The sequence below is a fragment of the Cervus canadensis genome, chromosome 12 (assembly GCF_019320065.1).
Source record: "Cervus canadensis isolate Bull #8, Minnesota chromosome 12, ASM1932006v1, whole genome shotgun sequence".
Taxonomy (NCBI): Eukaryota; Metazoa; Chordata; class Mammalia; order Artiodactyla; family Cervidae; genus Cervus; species Cervus canadensis.
In genome coordinates, this window is record NC_057397.1 from 9,271,783 (window position 1) to 9,288,265 (window position 16,483).

Here is a 16,483-nt window from a genome sequence, read left to right on the forward strand (position 1 = left end):
CAGAGGAGTCAGCTGGGTCTGCAGCTCATCCCACTCTCACCCTCTGCCCAGCTCTGGTCGCTTTCTCTGACTCCCACCCTCAGACAGGGTCACAGAATCCCAGGTCTGTGCATGTGCCCTGGTGATGCCCAGTGCCATGCTCGGGCCAGGGTGGAACGCAAGAGGAGGCCCTAGATTCTTGGACTCCAGGGGCTCAGGGTTGCTAGGTCAACCGCCAGGTCTCCTGAGAAAAAGACCCCAGCGTCCACTTAAAAAACAGTCACAACCTAATAGTTGAGAGTTATGTTTTATTCAGTGGGAATATTTAGGACTTCAAGCCTGGAGGGCAGCATCTCAAGTGACCCTGAGAGAACTGCTCCAAGGAGCGGGGCAGAGAGGAGTCAGCTTATATAGGAGTTTGTAACACAAGGCGTGTAGTCTGAACATCTGAAGTATTTCATGTGAATTAAAGAAACCAGTTATCTCGAGTTAAGCATTTTAGGGTTTTCCTCTGTATGGGAAGATGCAACAGTCCGAGCTCACTGAGATCATTCCTTTCATAAGCATCTCGCCGACCTGGGGCCAGGATCTTCAGTGCTCACTGCAGGGGAGCAGCTGCAGCCTAGGGGCTGCCGTTCAGCAGGTATCCTACTCCTTCCTGGTTGCCCTGGATGGCTGGAAGGATGGCTGGAATCGCTTTTGACTGTGATGTCCTTGTTTCTCACCTGGAAGCAAAGTGTTCACTAAGTTGTCTGGACCTGGGTGAATGGGGAAGGAGAAGCCCTCGGGGCAGGGGTGTAGATGCTGGCTGTGCCTGCAGAGAGGTGGGCACCACAGCTGCGGGGGGGTGGGGGTGCGTGTGATCCAGTGGGACCTGGAGTGGCAGAAGAGGGACAGGGGCTGGGCTGCTGGGGAGGGGGTGGTGTGGAGGAAAGGCTCAGGCCCTCACTGAGACGGGTGCTCTCTGTGTCTGCTTTGGTCCTGGAAGCCAGTGTGCTCTTCCCAGCCAGGCCCAGGGGCCCATCTGGGGCGGGGTTTGCCTGGGGTTGCCGGGCAGATCCCCACCCCCATTCGCTCTGGCAGTGTTGGGGGGCGGGGGGTGGACTCAGGCCTCTGAGGAGAGGTTCCCACCCCCCTGCCCTTCTCCTCGAAGGTTTCTCTGTCCACTTGCTGGCCTTGAAAGTGAAGTCGCTCCGTTGTGTCTGACTCTTTTGCAACCCTATGGACTGTAGCCCACCAGGCTCCTCTGTCCATGAGATTTCCCAGGCAAGAATACTGCAAAGTGAAAGTTCCTCAGTCCATGTTGGACTGTTTGTGACCCCATGGACTGTAGCCTGCCAGGCTCCTCTGTCCATGGGCTTCTCCAGGCAAGAATGCTGGAGTGGGTTGCCATGCCCTCCTCCAGGGGATCTTCCTCAACCAGGGATCGAATTCAGGTCTCCCACACTGCAGGCAGACTCTTTACGGCCTGAGCCACCAGGGAAGCCCTTGCTGGCCTTGGGACCCCACCACTTCTTTGCTGTGCCTGGAGAGCCTGCTGGGTGGTGTGGGTGAGATGCAGAGAGGCAGGCCGTGAGGACCGCAGGTGGAGCTGGAGCACTGACGAAGGTCAGCCCTGGGCCCGCGCCAGCAGTGAACCTGCCGATGGACCTGCAGATGGACACGCCCCTGAAGGTCTGGGGGCAGGGCCTGCCCAAGGCTCCCTGGGGCACCGGCTCAGGCCTCTCCTCCCCGTGGCCCCGGTGAGACGGCTAAGCTGGCCTCTGCTCCTCCCTGCCGTGGTGGGGCCGAGTCAGACTGCAGCGGGCACACCTGGGGGCCTGAGCAGGTGCTGCCTGCCTTTACGGGGCCTGCAGGGCCCGCCCGAAGGTGGAGGGGTGTTCCAGTGCCTTTCGGGACCCGGGGGCTCAGGAGGAGGGCACCAGAGTCCATGAGGCAGCTCCACTCAGCCTGCTGAGCCTGAGAAGGCTGCCCGTCCTGCAGACTGACCCCAGGGCTTGTTTGGGTGGTCCGGATGAGAAGGCGGGCAATGTGGGGATCTCATGCCCTGATCCAGAGAGACAAAATCACCCCGCGCTCTGGGGCCTCCCCACAGGCAGGAGGCAGGGGTGGGAGGGAGGGGAACCGGGAGGCCTGGGAAGTGGGCGCAGCGACAGGGCAGGGACTGGCAGGGCTGGGGAATGGAAGAAGGGGAAGGGTGACTCATTGGACCGGAGGCATGGACGCTGCTGGAAGAACAGGTTTAGGGGGTTGGATTTCCTGTCTGCCCCACGCTGCTGCACAGTGGCGGCTGGCAGCGAAGTCTGGGTGCGAGGCCGCTGGGCAGTGGGCTCTCCGCATGTGGGGCTGGGCCCTCCAGGGCAGGGGCTGTGTGCCCTGGCAGCAGGGCTGCCCACTGGGGCAGACGTGGCATGTGATCCTGTTCTGTGGGAAGGAGTCCTTTGCCCCTGACAGGGCTCTTGCCTCTCCTGGGGGCTTCTTAGCGGAAACATCAAGCCCAGATACCCTTTACTTATGGGAGAAAGTGGGTGATCCTGATGACAAGAGCTCTCAGGGGACTGGGAGTTACCAGGACAGTGCAGTCAGGAAGAGCTTCCTGTAGGCAGTGACCTGGCCACTACAGTCTTGGAGGCAGGATTCAGGGGAGAGAGGAGCCCTAAAGTTGGTCTTTCATCCTCTTTCACTGGTAAAGAAGTGAGGGGCCAGAAAGGACAGGGCTGGCTCCAGGTCACCTGGGAGTGGGCAGAGCTTGGCACTTCTCTCTACCACCAGTAGCCTTCCTTCCCTTCCTCATCTCATGCTGGAGAGAGCTGCTGCTTTCTGGGCCCCAGCCCTCCCATCAGCCTGGGTCCCTGGCCTGACCGTACCAGCAGGCATGATAGCCAGGAGAGGCCTTGAAGGGGAACCACCACCCCCCCCCGCGCCCCCCAGCTCTGCTTATTCCCTGGACTCAGCGGGCCAGGAAGCCAAGACAAGCCCTGCCCCTGCCTGCGCCCTGCCTCCCTGCCCTCCTCCCTGGTCTCAGCCTGGACACAGGACGGGACTGGGCCCAGACCTTCTGGCCGTCAGGACCACAGAACAGGAGGGTGGCCCAGAGAGGGGACGGCCTGGCTCAGCGTGGCACAGCGGCCAACCCAGGCCTCCCATAAGTGTAGCCCAGGGAAGGCCCCCAGGCCCATCCTGGGCTGAGGGTGGGCACCAGGGCGGGTGAGTCAGGCCCAGTCTGGACCCCTTGAAACCTGGCGTCAGGACAGGCTTCTTCAGCTGCAGGTCACTACAGGGGCAGCATCGCCCCAGCTGTACCCCCAGACTTCCTCCACCTCAAGGTGCCCTGTTCACCCTCTCCTTCATTCCTTCAACAGAGCTTTAGAAGGACTCAGCACAGGCCAGGCACAGACGGTGAAGCAGAAACCAAAACAGGAGAGACAGGGACTAGCCTTCGGGGCCCCCTGACTAGCTGGGGAGGTGTGGGGTGCACCTGAGATGCTCTGTGTGTGCCACACGTGGGCATGATGACCGGGGAGGCCAGGGGCCCGGGGAGCTCCCCTGGGGTGGAGTGGGGCAAGGGCACACCAGCAAGGGAGCCAGGGCCTGGCTCAGAGGCCGTGCGTGGAGTTTGGCTCCATTTCTGTCTTCCTTTCTCAGCAGCTGGAGAGCCGTGACTTCCCCGTGAGTCAGGCCTCTAAGTGACACGCATCTCAGGCCTGCTCTGCTCCTGTCGGTCACACACCTGCCCACACTTTCGGGGCACCCTCAGTGACACACGGAGGGCGGGGCCTTGCCCCGTCGATGAGCGGGAGCAGAGTGGGCCTGGCCCCCTGGCCTGGGGCTCTTCCCTGCCCCAGGCCTCCGTGCTCCTCCTTCCTGGTCAAGGAGAATCACTTTGTCACCCAAGGTCACGGGCCAGCTACTTCCCAGGGCCTGAAGTGCCCCCCCCACCCCTTCCTAGCCCGACCCCGGGGCCACCAGCTGCCCTTCTCCAGGGCCCTCCCCCCACTCTGAGTGAGGCTCCCGGATGCCCTCACTGTCCTCGGGCCGGGCTGGGGGATGGGGCTCCAGGCCAGCTCTGCCCCTCTGTGCTGGCCATGCCTGCCTGCTGGGCCTCTCTCCTGCTCTGCAAGATGGGAAATCCAAGGAGGCGCCACATGGGCAGCCTTTCCTGCCTTGGGGCGCAGCCTGTTGCCAGGAATGGCCAGACAGGAGCCCTAGCTTTCTGAGGGCCAAAAGAGACAAACTCTCCTGGGAGAGACCCTGCAGGACCCCTGGCCACACCACCACCTAGGACCAGCCCTGGGCACCTCTCCATGGAACCCTGCGTGGGCCCTGACTGTCAGCTCCTCTGGCTGCATCCCTGAGAGGACAGCAGAGCTCAGGGATCTGGGTGATGAGGGCAAAGCCCTCAGGTGTGAGCTGTGTCCTTCTTGAAGGCCTGGGTAGAGGCTCCAGGGTAGTGAACATGGAGCCCTTCTCATCTTCCTCCCTCAGTCTGCTGCCATCACTTGCTCCCAACACCTACCCACCTGCCCACCCACCCATCTATCCATCGTGCATCCATCCACCCATCTATCCATGGATCCACCCACCCATCCATTACCCATCCATCCATCCTCCCCCCATCCATTCACTCATCTGCCTCTCCATCCATGTAGCCACCTATCCTTTTATCCATGCATTCTTCCATCTTCCATCCATCTGTCAATCCATCTGTCCATGTTTCCATCTCCCCGTCTATCTGTGTATTCATCTTTCTTCCATCCATGCATTAATCTGTCCGTCTGTCCATCCATCTGCTCATCCAGGACTTCTCTGGTGGCTCAGACGGTAAAGAATGTGCCTGCAATGCCAAACACCTGGGTTTGAGCCCTAGGTTTGGAAGGTCCCCTGGAGAAGGAAATGGCCACCCACTCCAGTATTCTTTCCTGGAGAATTCCATGAACAGAGGAGCCTGGTGGCCTACAGTCCATGGGCTTGCATAGAGTTGGACACAACTGAGCGACTAACACACACACTGCCCCATCCACCAGTCCATGTATCCATTTATTCATCCATGCATCCATCTATCCATCTGTCCATCCATCCACCCAGCCACTCATGCCACTCACGTGTCCTCTAGGAGATAGTTACAGTGATGTTTCTCTATGTCCTCAGTCCTCTTCCCTTTCTCATTTATGTACACGTCTAGTCATTCTCAAAGGCTATGGAGTGAGACCTGATGGGGCTCTAAGAGCCTTAGGTCTGTGGGTAGTTTGTGAGCAGCTCTGGGATTTGCAACACCTGAAATGCAGACACTCCCTTTTTACTTAAGATTGCTGCAGTCCATGGGGTCGCCAAGTTGGGCACAATTGAGCAACTGAACAGAACTGATATGTTAAACAGGGGAGGAGGAGGCTTTGGGAGGACGTCATCGACTATAACCCTTAAGACTGTAATAAATATCTAATGAAAATCATGGGCCCTGCTGGTCTGTCCATCTTTGGCACCTCTTATCCAGAGCATTGTATAAATTTCTTTCCGTGACAACCTTCCACCCTTGTCACTCTGTCCCTTGCCCCTTGGGAACAAGAAATGGCCTCTTATTTGGTGATGCGACTCTTTAAACCTCAGTGAAACACAGCCAGGACAACCTAGAATTTTCTTACAAAAAGGTTCTCTGTAAACAGCTGATGGAACTGTGGAATGGGGACTACTGTTTTCCCAAGCATGTGTTGTGGTGAGAGGCCTTCCGCCTGTCAGTGAGACCCATGTTTCAGACGTGAACAGTCTCTCTTCAGACCCTGCCTTTTACCAAGGTTCCTGGGTCCAGGATGATGGGGGTCAGCAGCATGGCCCCCACGGCAGCCGCATGGCCTGGGAACTAATGGCACGTTGTCCTCACGTGGCCCAGAGCAGAGGAGACCCGGTGTCTGCTGCCCCAGGCCTCAGGCTGCTGCTGAGCGAGAAATCCAGGACCGCCCAGCCCAGGTGCTCTCTGCTTTGCTCGGTGGCCTTGGGGGCCTGGCGTTGGCACCAGCCCAGTCCAGGGGTGTGTGTGTTGTTGCAGCCTGCTCTGGGTGTGGGGACAGGCCCCTGGGCAGGGAGGTGGGTCCCCACCTGGGCCTGCCAGGAGTTCAATCACAAGAGCTTAGGGGATCAAGGGGTTTGTGTCATCTTAACTTGGGGATGTTACGTAAGAGGGGAGCAGGGGCAGCCCCCTGGGGAGTGGGGGAGAACATGACTTGTGGGGGGCCCTGAAGCCCCAGGGCTGTGCCCAGGCCAGAGGAGGCAGCTCTGAGAGTAAACCCCAGGGCACAAGCAGGGCTTGGGGCTCCAGGACCCCTGCTGGCCGGTGGTCTCTCTGAGCTGGTGCCTGCCCTCCCGCCTTGGCCCTCCCTTAGGGACATCAGGAATAACAGGCCGCAGCCCGGGCCGGCCACTGGCAGCCCCACCCCAATGCCACCCGAAATGCCGCTCCCTAAGACAGCAGCAGGAGCAGGGGCTTGAGGGTGAGAGCCGGCCCCCGCCCCGCTGCCCAGAGCCTGCCCTGAGGGGGCGTCTGCTGCCCACCCTCCGGTATCCCGCCGGGGCTCAGCCCTGCCAACCTCCGGGCCTTTGCGCCTGCCGCCCTGCTGCCTTCCCACAGTCAGGATCGCCGCCACAGCCTCGCCTCTGAGCCCTCTCCAGCCCCCGTGGGAAACCGCAGGCCCAGCTCGGCCTGTCGGTCCCGGGAGCCACGCGTGGGGTCCTGCCATGCAGGAGGCGCTCTCCGGGGGTCTGTGGACTTGAGACAGGGTGGGGGGTGGGGGTGGGCAGCTGTGGACGGGGTGGGGAGAACTCAGAGAGGACTCAGGCTTTGGTGCACCACTCAGCCCCCAGGAGCCGGCGGGGGGTGGGATGGGGGATGGGGGGCAGTCCAGAAAGCTCTGAGATCTGAGGACACGTGAACGACTTCATCCAGAAACAGTCTCCTCGCCCCACTCCCTCTGCGGAACACAGAGGAGGCGGCCATGAGTCGTGGGGTGGCGTCCAACATGGTTTTCTGTTGGGACTTGTAGGGGTGGGGCCTGCCCCAGGGGGAAGGTTGGTCTGACAGGAGAATCAAGAAAGGAAATTTCCACTTTCCTTAAGAAGATAAACCCCAAGCTTCTCAGGCTGGGCGGAGTGGCCCAGCCCTGAGCTCCAACTTTGCCGCGGGCATGGCCACCCTGCAGGGCCACCTCCTCCTGGGTCTCCAGCCTGGGCTGTGCAGGCAGCTTGTGACGGAGGCAGGGACGGGCCCCAAGGGAACACTGACCGCCTTGGTTCAAGGCAGGGCGCCCGCAGCCTGTCTTGTCCTCCACGTGGCCCAAGGTGCAACAGCAAGAGGAAGCCCCACGAGAGGGCAGCACCCCCCCCGCCCCCCACCACCACTGGCCTGAATCTCTGCTGTCCCGTATGTCCTGAGACCACTGGGATGGAATGACCACCACCGCCCTGTGACAGGCACAGTGGCCCTGCAGTGGCTGGGCACACAGGCCCTGGGGCCAGAGAAGGGCCTTCCTCCCTTTGGGGCAGGTAGGGGGGCTCCCAGAGGCCCTGAGCAGAGGGGCCAGAGAGCAGACCATAAGGAGAACTGGAGACCTGGGGGCCTGGAAGGAGCCCCAGAGCCCTGGGTGCCTGGTGTGTGCCGATCAGGGAGGTAGGGTGGGCGGGGGAGAGGGATGCAGAGCTGAACACCTGTGCTGGGGGAGGCTGAGCTCAGAGGGGCGCCCTGGGGGCTGCCAACTCAGCCCCCAACTCGGGGTTTGTTAAGAGCGTGTTTCTGCCACCCTGGCCAGAGGGCTTGGGGACAGACCCTGCTCTTCAAGGAGCAGAAGTGCTGCTTCTCCACCTGAGCATGTGCGCTGAAGTTCCCCCACACTTACAGTGCGTTCCCCGCCCGCCTTCAAGGCATGGGGGGTCCTCAAGACCAAGGACGAGAACCCTGCCCCCGCCAGACTCAACATCTCAGACTGAGCTGAGAGCAGCCTTGCAGCTTTATTCTTTCTCTCTTGACATCCTGGGGGAAAGCTCCTGGGGAGATAGGCCCATCCTCGCAGTGGTCAGCCAACCTGGCAGGGGCTGGCAGGGGTGCTGGTGACTTTCCAGAAACCCTGTCCCACCCCTGGACTTCAGCACCCCGAGCCCCAGCCTGAGAGCCCGAGGAGGCAGGCCCACTGGCCCCAAGGACATCCCCTGGGTCTGTGAGGCGTGGGTGCTCCAGCTGAGCAACGGACAGGCGGGCAGGTGAGCGAGCGTCCGCGTGGGGCAGGGGTGGCCGGCCGGGTGCGTGCGAAGCCCTGCTCTCAGGTCTGCCTTCACCTGCACCGGAGCTGCCGGAGTAGGGGTCGCCGCGGAGCACAGGGGGCCCTGAGAGGCAGGGCCTGAGGGAGAGGGGGTCCCCAGGGGGAGCCCCTCAAGTGGGCTGGAGGGGGCTGGGGAGAATCCAGGCGCCCTTCCCACTGCTGGATGTTTAGGGGACCCCCGGAACCCAGGAGAAGGCTGAGTGAGGATGTTTCCATGCTGATGGTTCCCTGAGGCAGGGAGAGCTTCTCTTGGGAGGGGGCTGGTGGGGCCTGGGGGAGGCAGGGAGGAGAGACAGGGAGACAAGTGCTGCAGACAGACCCCACACAGGCTGCGAGGGCTCGGGTGATTCCAGGGCCGGCCCTGGCGGGTGGGCTCAGCAGGCTGCCCGGAGCAGCACCCACAGCAGGCTGGCCGCGGCGGTGGCCCCCAGGGCGCCTGGGCCGCCCCGCAGCCCCGCAGCCGCACTGCTGTGGCACTGGCTGTCCTGGCAGCAGGAGACGGAGAGGGCCACGCCGTTCGAGGTCACGGTGCTGTTGGGGCAGGTCGGGGCGCAGGACTTCATGACCAGGACGCCGCTGGGGCTGGCTGTGGAGAAAGGGGCAAGGGCCTGTGGGTGTCTGCCCCACCTCCCGGCCGGCCCTCGGGGAGGGCCTGCCGTGAGGCCCAGGGGCTGCAGGGCAGCCGGCTCCGGGCTCCGGGCTCCCCAGCGTGTGGGCGCCTGTCTCCCGCTCCCACCGGCTCCTCCCTGACGCCCGGGGCCAGGGACTGACACAGCGGCTCCCACGCCCTGCCTGTCTTCCAAGCCCCTCTGACGGACGTGGGGGCACTTCTCTGCTCTGGGTTTCAGGTTCCAGAGGGAAGGCCAGGCCCTGTGCTCACCTGTCCCTTTGTGGGTCTGGCAAGCCCTAGAAAAGGTGGGTGGGGGCTAGAGGACATGGGGCAGCCTGCACATTTGCCTTCAGAGCTTCACATCCCTCATGCAGGGAGACAGGGTGAACCAGGGCCCTGGGGAGCGAGCGGGACATTTTGGCAAGATGTCTTCCTCCGTGGACACTGGCTCAGCTTCTACACCTGCCCCAGAGGGGGGTGGCCACTGAGAGAGGCCCCCGAGATGATGGTGCTGGCAGGTCAGAGCCCAGTGTTGCTGGGTCACTGTGAGTCACTTCTCTCAATGCAGAACATGCTGGAAACTGTGAGCCCACCCGAAGGGGACTCCCATTCACAGTCAGCCCAGAGGCCGGAGAGGATGCAGGGTCTGTCTCCGGGCACCTCGATTTCCTTTTCTGGAGAATGTGGATAGTCAGAGAACCAGCTGTGCAATTGTTCAGGGTTAGATGGGTTCATCTGTGAGGAGCGCTGACAGCAAGCCGAATGAGCATCGGCTTTCGGCAGGCGTGGCTGGGAGCCATGTTCAGGGTGCTGCTGTCAGAGCCACTGGTGCCAGGAAGGCTCTCACTCTGTAAGGCCAAGGCCTTGGCCAAGGAGGACAGAAACGCTTGCTCCTGGCGGGTTGAAGCTGTGCCCTGACCAGGAGGGTCATAAGCCAGTGAGACCCTCTGAGGGGCCTCGAGCAAAGACCAGCTTGCCCAGGTGGGCAGCTGTCCCTCCCCAGGAAGCCCCTAGATGCGGGGACAGCCCAGGGCTGCACACTGGATGGGTGTGTGTGCACCCATCTTTCTTTACCTTTTACCCCAGCAGTAGATTCAGTTAACGCAACAATTAATCACAGCTCTGCTGAGTTATTTGGGTAAGGAGCTGTGTTTCTGTGGGCAGAACATAACAGGGGCAGTCTTGGTGAAACCAGTAGCACCTTGGGGGTCTCCTGGATACAAGCCCCTTGGTGTCCTTGCTTCTTGTTTGGCCCTCCTCAAGCTCCAAAGAGCAAATTCGAGCAGCTAATGATCAGGACCACAGAGCCAGGGTGGCTGGCTCCTCTGGAAAGGGCATGGATGACACTCTGATGCTTGTCGTGAGCTCTTCTGTGGAAACTAAGAGCCCCCCCAGCTAGTGGAGCATGATGACTACACGCTGACCACAAGCACTGGACTCCAGATGGCTTGGAACCAGATTATCAAGATTCCAGAAAATCCCACAGTTAAAAACTTCGCCACCAACCCATGATCACGCACCTTCCACCCTCGTCCTTAACGTTGCCTTTATTGGCCTTCGGGAAGTTTGGGGCTTTTGAGCATGAGCTGTCCATTCTCCTTGCTAGATCCTGCAATAAATGCTAACTTCCCTTCACCACCACCCGGTGTGAGCAGACTGGCTTTGCTGCACGTTGGTTGAGCAGACTTGAGTTCTGTTTGGTAATTGGCTAACCCATTTCTGGGTTACAACTGAGAAGACACCTCCCAGTGTGGCCACGCCCTCCCCTGAAGGCTCTGAGCTCCAGCTTCCTGGCCTGAGGAACGGTGTGTTAGGCCCGGGCTGTCAGCGGACTGACTGAGAAGATGCCCTCATACCCTGGGCCTGGCGCCCGGTGGGGGCTGGCTCTTTGGGGCAAGGACCTCTGCGGGGCCGCGGTCTCAGGCCCCTCCTCAGCAGATCCACAGAAGTTGAGGCCCAGAGACCACCCCCGCTCCCAGGGTTGCCCAGCTACCGTCCTCACAGTCAGATGAGAAGACTGAGGCTGGGGGAGGACTCATGACCTGCTGGAGGCACTCTGGGTGATGCAGGCAGCACAGAGCAGTGACCAGCCCACCACCACCCAGGCCTGAGCTGGCCAGAGGGCCCTTGTCCTTCCACTTGCTGCCCCAGGCCCCCCAGCACCATCCCCCTCGGGTGGGGTCTCACTGCTCCCTCCCTCCTTGTCAGTGTGGGGAGAACCTGGCTCGGGCTGGGCTGAGTCTGACTGCTGGTACTGGAAGGGATACTCAAGGGAATGCTGCCTGGCCAGGCAGGAGGGTGGACAGACAGATGGATGGTGAGGGGCAGGTGGGAAGTGGGATGAAGGCAGAGACAGCAGACCTGGGGCTGCTAAGGGAAGCTCCCGACCCCGGGATGGAGCTGTGGGCCTTCAGGGTGTCTAGTCCTGTCCAGGGTGAAAGACCTGAGGCTCTTGGGGTGAAGGGAGCCCCAGGGGGCATCCTGGGCCTGCTGGGAATTGCTGGGAAGAAGCAGCAACCTCCCCCCCCATTCCTTCTCACTTCAAGGCTCACTGTGTCCTGGCCACCTCCCCCTAGTAAGCGCCTTGAGGCCAGCAATCTTGTGGTCCCTGCCTCACACCAGGACCAGAGCCAGGGGCACCTAGTGGGTACTCAGGGCCACCTGCCAGGTGACTTGGAGGGGGAGTAGCTCACAGCTGTGGCCCCGGCAGCTGGGGCTCTGCCGGGAGCAGGGCTCGTCCCCTAGTCCCGAGACAGGGACATTCTCACGCCTCTAGGTGAGGTCTTTCTCTGCCTGACAGAAGGGGAGGCTCCAAGAGGCATCAGAGGGGTGCCTGGCTCCCGCACGGTGTCTCTGGGCTGAACATGGCCGATGGCCAGCTGGGCTGGGGGAGATAGACCCCAGCATGGGTCCCAGCCCTGCCGTGCACGTGTGGGGCTCTGGGCCAGACCCTATGATGCCTGTCATGTGTTCTGGCTGCAAGGGCTTCTGCGTCATTGGGACTGACAAGGGGCAGTGGCCCAGAGGGTGACCCCTGTGAGGCTGCTTGGCTGCCCTGCTTCACATGGGGAGCCTGGGGGACTCTGCGGGGCCTCTGCAGATGTGACCCCAGTGGCAGCAGCTGCCTGCAAGGAGGAAGTGGCAGCCCACTCCAGTCTTCCTGCCGGGAGAATCCCATGGACAGACGAGCCTGGTGGGCTGCAGTCCACTGGGTCACAGAGCCGCGTACGACTGAGTGACTAAGTACAGACTTGCAAGGGGACAGGGTGCCTCATTCCCTCCCAGAACTGGACCCAACTGCCCAGCCCGCATCTCTGGGCCCTCACGCAGTGCCCACGTCTGCCCCTCACCATCACGTCTCTTCTCTCTGAGGGGCCCCCTTCATTTCAGATCCTTACCCAATCGCTGCCACCCATCCAGGCCAAGCGTTCCCACTGAGCAGACCCCTGCCATGTGACCTCCTGGGCCCCACCTGCACCCTGACCCTGCCTGTCATTGGCACCATCAGGCCCGTGGCCGCTCAGACCCGAAGAGGGATCCCAGGAGGTGGAAGGAAGGCGTGGGCCTGCCCTGGGGAAGGCAGGGTCCCGGTGTGGCTGGGCAGGCAGGCCGGGGGCCCGAGCACAGTGCGGGGTGCCCAGGTCAGGGGTCACGGGTCCTGCAGCCCACGGTGTGAGGCAGGCAGCCCAGGAAAAGCACACTGACCGAGCTGCCGACCAAGGCCAGGCTTTGCAGACAGCATTCCCCCCCCCTCCCCCGCCTGTCCCTGTCGTGGTGAGTCCACGGGCTACCTGCTCCCTCCCTCCCTCCCAGATACTTTACATTGCTGTTCTTGTTAGTCAGTCAGTCGTGTCCGACTCTTGGTGACCCCATGAACTGTAGCCCGCCAGGCTCCTCTGTCCATGGGATTCTCCAGGCAAGCATACTGGAGTGGGTTGCCATTTCCTTCTCCAGGGGATCTTCCTGAACCAGGGATCAGACCCCGATATACCGCCTTGCAGGGACTGACTCAAACCGGGAAGCCGGCACTGGGACCTCGGGGAGACAATGTTGCTGGGTTGCTGAGTTTCTCTTAATCAGCCCTTGCAAAAACACGTGAAGCCTACAAAGAAGGATGGGTCGTCCCTGCCCCTACAGCCCCGGGTGGGCCCCACTGCTGGGTTCCTGCGGGAGGACGTGGTGTCCCCGGGGTCCGGGCTAGGCCGAGAGGCCCATGTGCAGGAGGTGGGGCCGGTGTGGGTACTCACCGGCCCGAGTAATCACACAGTACTTGTCGGGCGGGGCACACTCCACCAGAGGCTCGCACTGCAGGGCCTGGGCTGGGAGGAAAGGAAGCACAGGCCCGCGGTCAGTCTGGGCTGTGGGCTCAGGCAGCCATTGGGGGGGGGGGTCCCTGGGGGCCTGGGGCTGGGCTGGCGCCTCCTCTCCCTCCTTCTGCTCTGGGGGTGCTCCCGGTCAGTCTGGGGCAGGCCTGGGGCAGCCATGGGGAGCTGGGCCTGGGGCTGAGCTGGGCACCTCCTCCGCTCCTCCTGCCCTGGAGGTGCTCCTGGTCCCCTGAGACGAGTTGTGCCCTGCAGGCCCCTGCAAGTGCCAGTCTGGCAGCAGGAGTGCTGGCAGAGGTGGTGGGTGGGGTCTGCAGGCAGCCCCCAGGACAGAGGCAGTTGGAGTCCTCCTTCTCGGCCACAGTGTCCTTGCCTGGCCCAGGACTGCTGCCCAGGACCGGAGGACCGAGACTCTGAGATTCTGCACACAGCAGGTGCTACGGGTGGCTGACTAACAGGCGGGAGGACGGGGAGTCTGCAGCGAAAGTTCGGTCCTGGCCAGCCCCCAAGTGCTGAGCGCCTGGCTCCAAGTCCCACAGGCACGGAGATGGGGGCAAGGCTCCCGGCCTGGAGACCCCATAGGCCATGCACATGTCGCCGACGAAAGGACAGCATGTAACCCGGAGGGGGCTGGAGTGGGGCATGGACTGGACACTCTGTGGGCACCTGGCCGAGAGGGACTGTGGTCTTCATAGAGGGTGGGTCTGTCTGGGAAGGCTTTCTGGACTGGGTGGCCCTGGAGCTGGGCCCGGACAGATGAATGGATTTTTATTTGTCATCCGGGGAAAGAGCTCATGGCCAGAAGGTGCAGCATGACGGAGGCCAGGCCGGTGTGGACCAGGCTGGGAGGGCCCAGGAGCTGTGAAGGGACAAGTGGGCAGGTGGGACCGCCAGAAGCCCCTTACTGCAGTGTGGGGGCTGTGCTGCAGGAGAGGGCACCTCTCTGCCAGGGTTTTGGGCAGGGGAACCTGTGGGGGTCCCTGGGGGATTTCTGGGAGGGGTGCCCTATGGGGGTGTCCTTGTACACATGGATTGACGGATGTCAAAACTCTCCCCTCTGCATGGAGAGTTGGGGTGCTGGTGGCTGCATCGTGGGCAAGCAGGAAGGAGGCCAAGCTCAGACTCTCAGAGCCCCAGGCTCAGAGGCCATCCTTCCCAGGTCAGTGTTCTGGAACTCCCCAAGAAGAGGCCTCTCTGCCTGAGGGTGAGCCCCAGCCATTCCTAGTCCCCTGTGTGTGACTAAGTCCTGGGTGCTGATGGGCAGGAGACACTCTGAAGTGCTTCAGTTTCCCCCACAGGGTCCAGGTAGTCCCCATATGCTTGAGCTGTGCTGAGCCTTAATGGGTTAATGCTCCCAGGAAAGCCAAGACCAGAGGTCACCTCCTTGATTCCCACCGCCAAACTGGGCCTCCCAGCACCTGCTCTCTATTCCCGCTTTCACCTCTGCACCAGGCTCTCTTTTGAGAAGCGACCTTGTGCACTGCCTGGGCCACCGAACCAGCCTCACATCCTTGCACAAATGTCCATCTGTCTTTCCAGGCCCCCCAGTTGGGATCTGATCCCCAAGGAGCCCCCTTCCAACTGCAGCTCCCCCCCCTGCTGCCACCCTCCACACCCGCTCACACCCTGGCATCCCCCAGACAGCTCCACCTCCACACCCGCCCCCAAGCCAAGCTGGGGGTGGGGGAAGCGATGGGGCTAATTACCCCTGGGTGATAATTATTCAGTTAATAATCACAGGCTCTATCACCCCTCCCCAGGCCCCATTTCCGGTGACCTCAAAAGCTGCAGGCGCTGATGTTCAGGGTCATAAAGCCAGGTCATCATGTAAGGGCAGAGCTGGGGCTGGAGAGGGGTGACCAGTTTCTCTTCCTGGTTTAGCACTGGAGTCCCACCTCCCAGAAATTCCAGGGAAACAGAACACTTGGTCACCCTGGCTGGAACCCAGGTCCCCCTGCTTGGCCCAGAGCTCTGCAGCCTCAGCCACTCACTGCAACCTTTCGCCTCCACAGAAAGCAGGTGTTCCAGAAACTGTGCCCCAAAGGGTGCCAAGGTTTTCATGTCTGGCTGGTCAGGGAGCAGCCTCGATGGCCTCTCCCACCACTCTCTAAAGCCTCCCATCCAGACTGACGCCACAGACCCTCAGACTGGAGCCAGCCCTGCCCGGCGCGGCCCACCCAGGTCAGCGTCCCTTACCCAGGTCAGTGCACAGCATGGCCAGAAGCAGAAGCACCAGGAGTGGCCTCATTGTGGGGTATCCACCAGCTGGGACTGGGGAAGAGCCAGCAGCAGGTGCCTTTATATGGCTGGCTTCCCAGCCAGGGCAGACCTAGTAATTTAGCTGGAGATGAGCTTGGGCCAGCCAGGCCAGCCTGACTCACGCCGCCTGGGCTTCCCTTTGCCCTGCCCCCACGGTCCCCAGGGGCTCTCAGAAGGTCCCCTGTGCCTCGGTCCCCCTCTCTCTGTTCTGAACCATCCGTTTCCCTGTCTCTGCAGTCATCACAAGGCCCAGGTTGAGCTGGGAAGAAAGGAGGAGGCGCAGCCATGGTGTCTATGTTGACAACCTGCTCTGGGAGTCTTAGGGACAGGGTCCTGCCTGGGGTCTGGGGGACACAGTCCCCCAGAGCTCTTCCAAGTAGGCATAGCCATCTCTCCCATGCTTTTCCCCTGGGCCAGGGCAAGCAGGGAGGCCCCAGACTCATTTTAATGGAGAAACTGAGGCATCACAGGCTTCAAGCTGGCTTTGGACCAGCGTGCACATGGGTCACCTGGAGCTCCGCTAAATGCTGCTGTGATCAGGAGACCCGGGCTTAACCTGAGCCCGCATTCCTAGCAAGATCCTTGAGGAGTTGGTGCTGCTGGTCTGGGGGCCCACTAACCAGAGGCGAGCAGAGCCAGGGGGCACCCGACATCCTGTTGGGAGCTGCGACACTGCCCATCACGCCTCCAGGCCAGGCTTGTGGGAAAGTGGATGACCAGGGTGCCCTGGGGGGTGCAACCTGCTCACAGTGGGCGGCCCGCATTTGGTACCTTGTGGAGGATGCTCACATCTCCTGATGTCTCTACTCCACCCGCTCCAGGGTCCACCAGCCTCTCTCTCCTGGCAGCTATGGTCCCCTCCCCAGTGACCACAGCTAGCCTTCTGGATGCAGCTCTGACTGGGTCTGTCTGCCCGGAGTCAGCGCCGTCTGCTCTGAGTAACTCTGCCCCTGTGTCAGCCCCTAGGGTGGACCCCCACTCACCTCCTGGCCCTCCCTCACCAGACCTGACCA

At 61.7% G+C, this 16,483-nt stretch overlaps 1 protein-coding gene across 2 annotated transcripts; it reads right to left on the bottom strand.

Moving 5' to 3' along the window:
• Positions 1 to 7,952: 7,952 nt before the first annotated feature.
• On the bottom strand, positions 7,953 to 15,479 carry LOC122451312 (lymphocyte antigen 6E-like). Of its 2 annotated transcripts, XM_043484051.1 has the most exons (3): positions 15,408 to 15,479; positions 13,137 to 13,208; positions 7,953 to 8,865 (listed from the first exon to the last, which is right to left on the bottom strand). In XM_043484051.1, exons 1-3 carry the CDS (start codon positions 15,457 to 15,459, stop codon positions 8,654 to 8,656), a joined length of 336 nt encoding a protein of 111 aa, XP_043339986.1. In that variant the 5' UTR covers positions 15,460 to 15,479; the 3' UTR covers positions 7,953 to 8,653. The 2 variants fall into 2 exon arrangements, with proteins under 2 accessions (XP_043339986.1, XP_043339985.1); XM_043484050.1 differs by lacking the exons at positions 13,137 to 13,208; positions 15,408 to 15,479 and adding an exon at positions 10,410 to 10,560.
• Positions 15,480 to 16,483: the final 1,004 nt, after the last annotated feature.

Bases quoted from the DNA above. Each gene is read 5' to 3' on its own strand.
- LOC122451312 (XM_043484050.1), bottom strand. From the start codon at position 10,483: ATGGACAGCTCATGCTCAAAAGCCCCAAACTTCCCGAAGGCCAATAAA. The intron at 8,866-10,409 runs GTGCGTGATCAT...CTTTCTCCACAG, and splicing joins GTTAAGGACGAGGGTGGAAG to CCAGCCCCAGCGGCGTCCTG.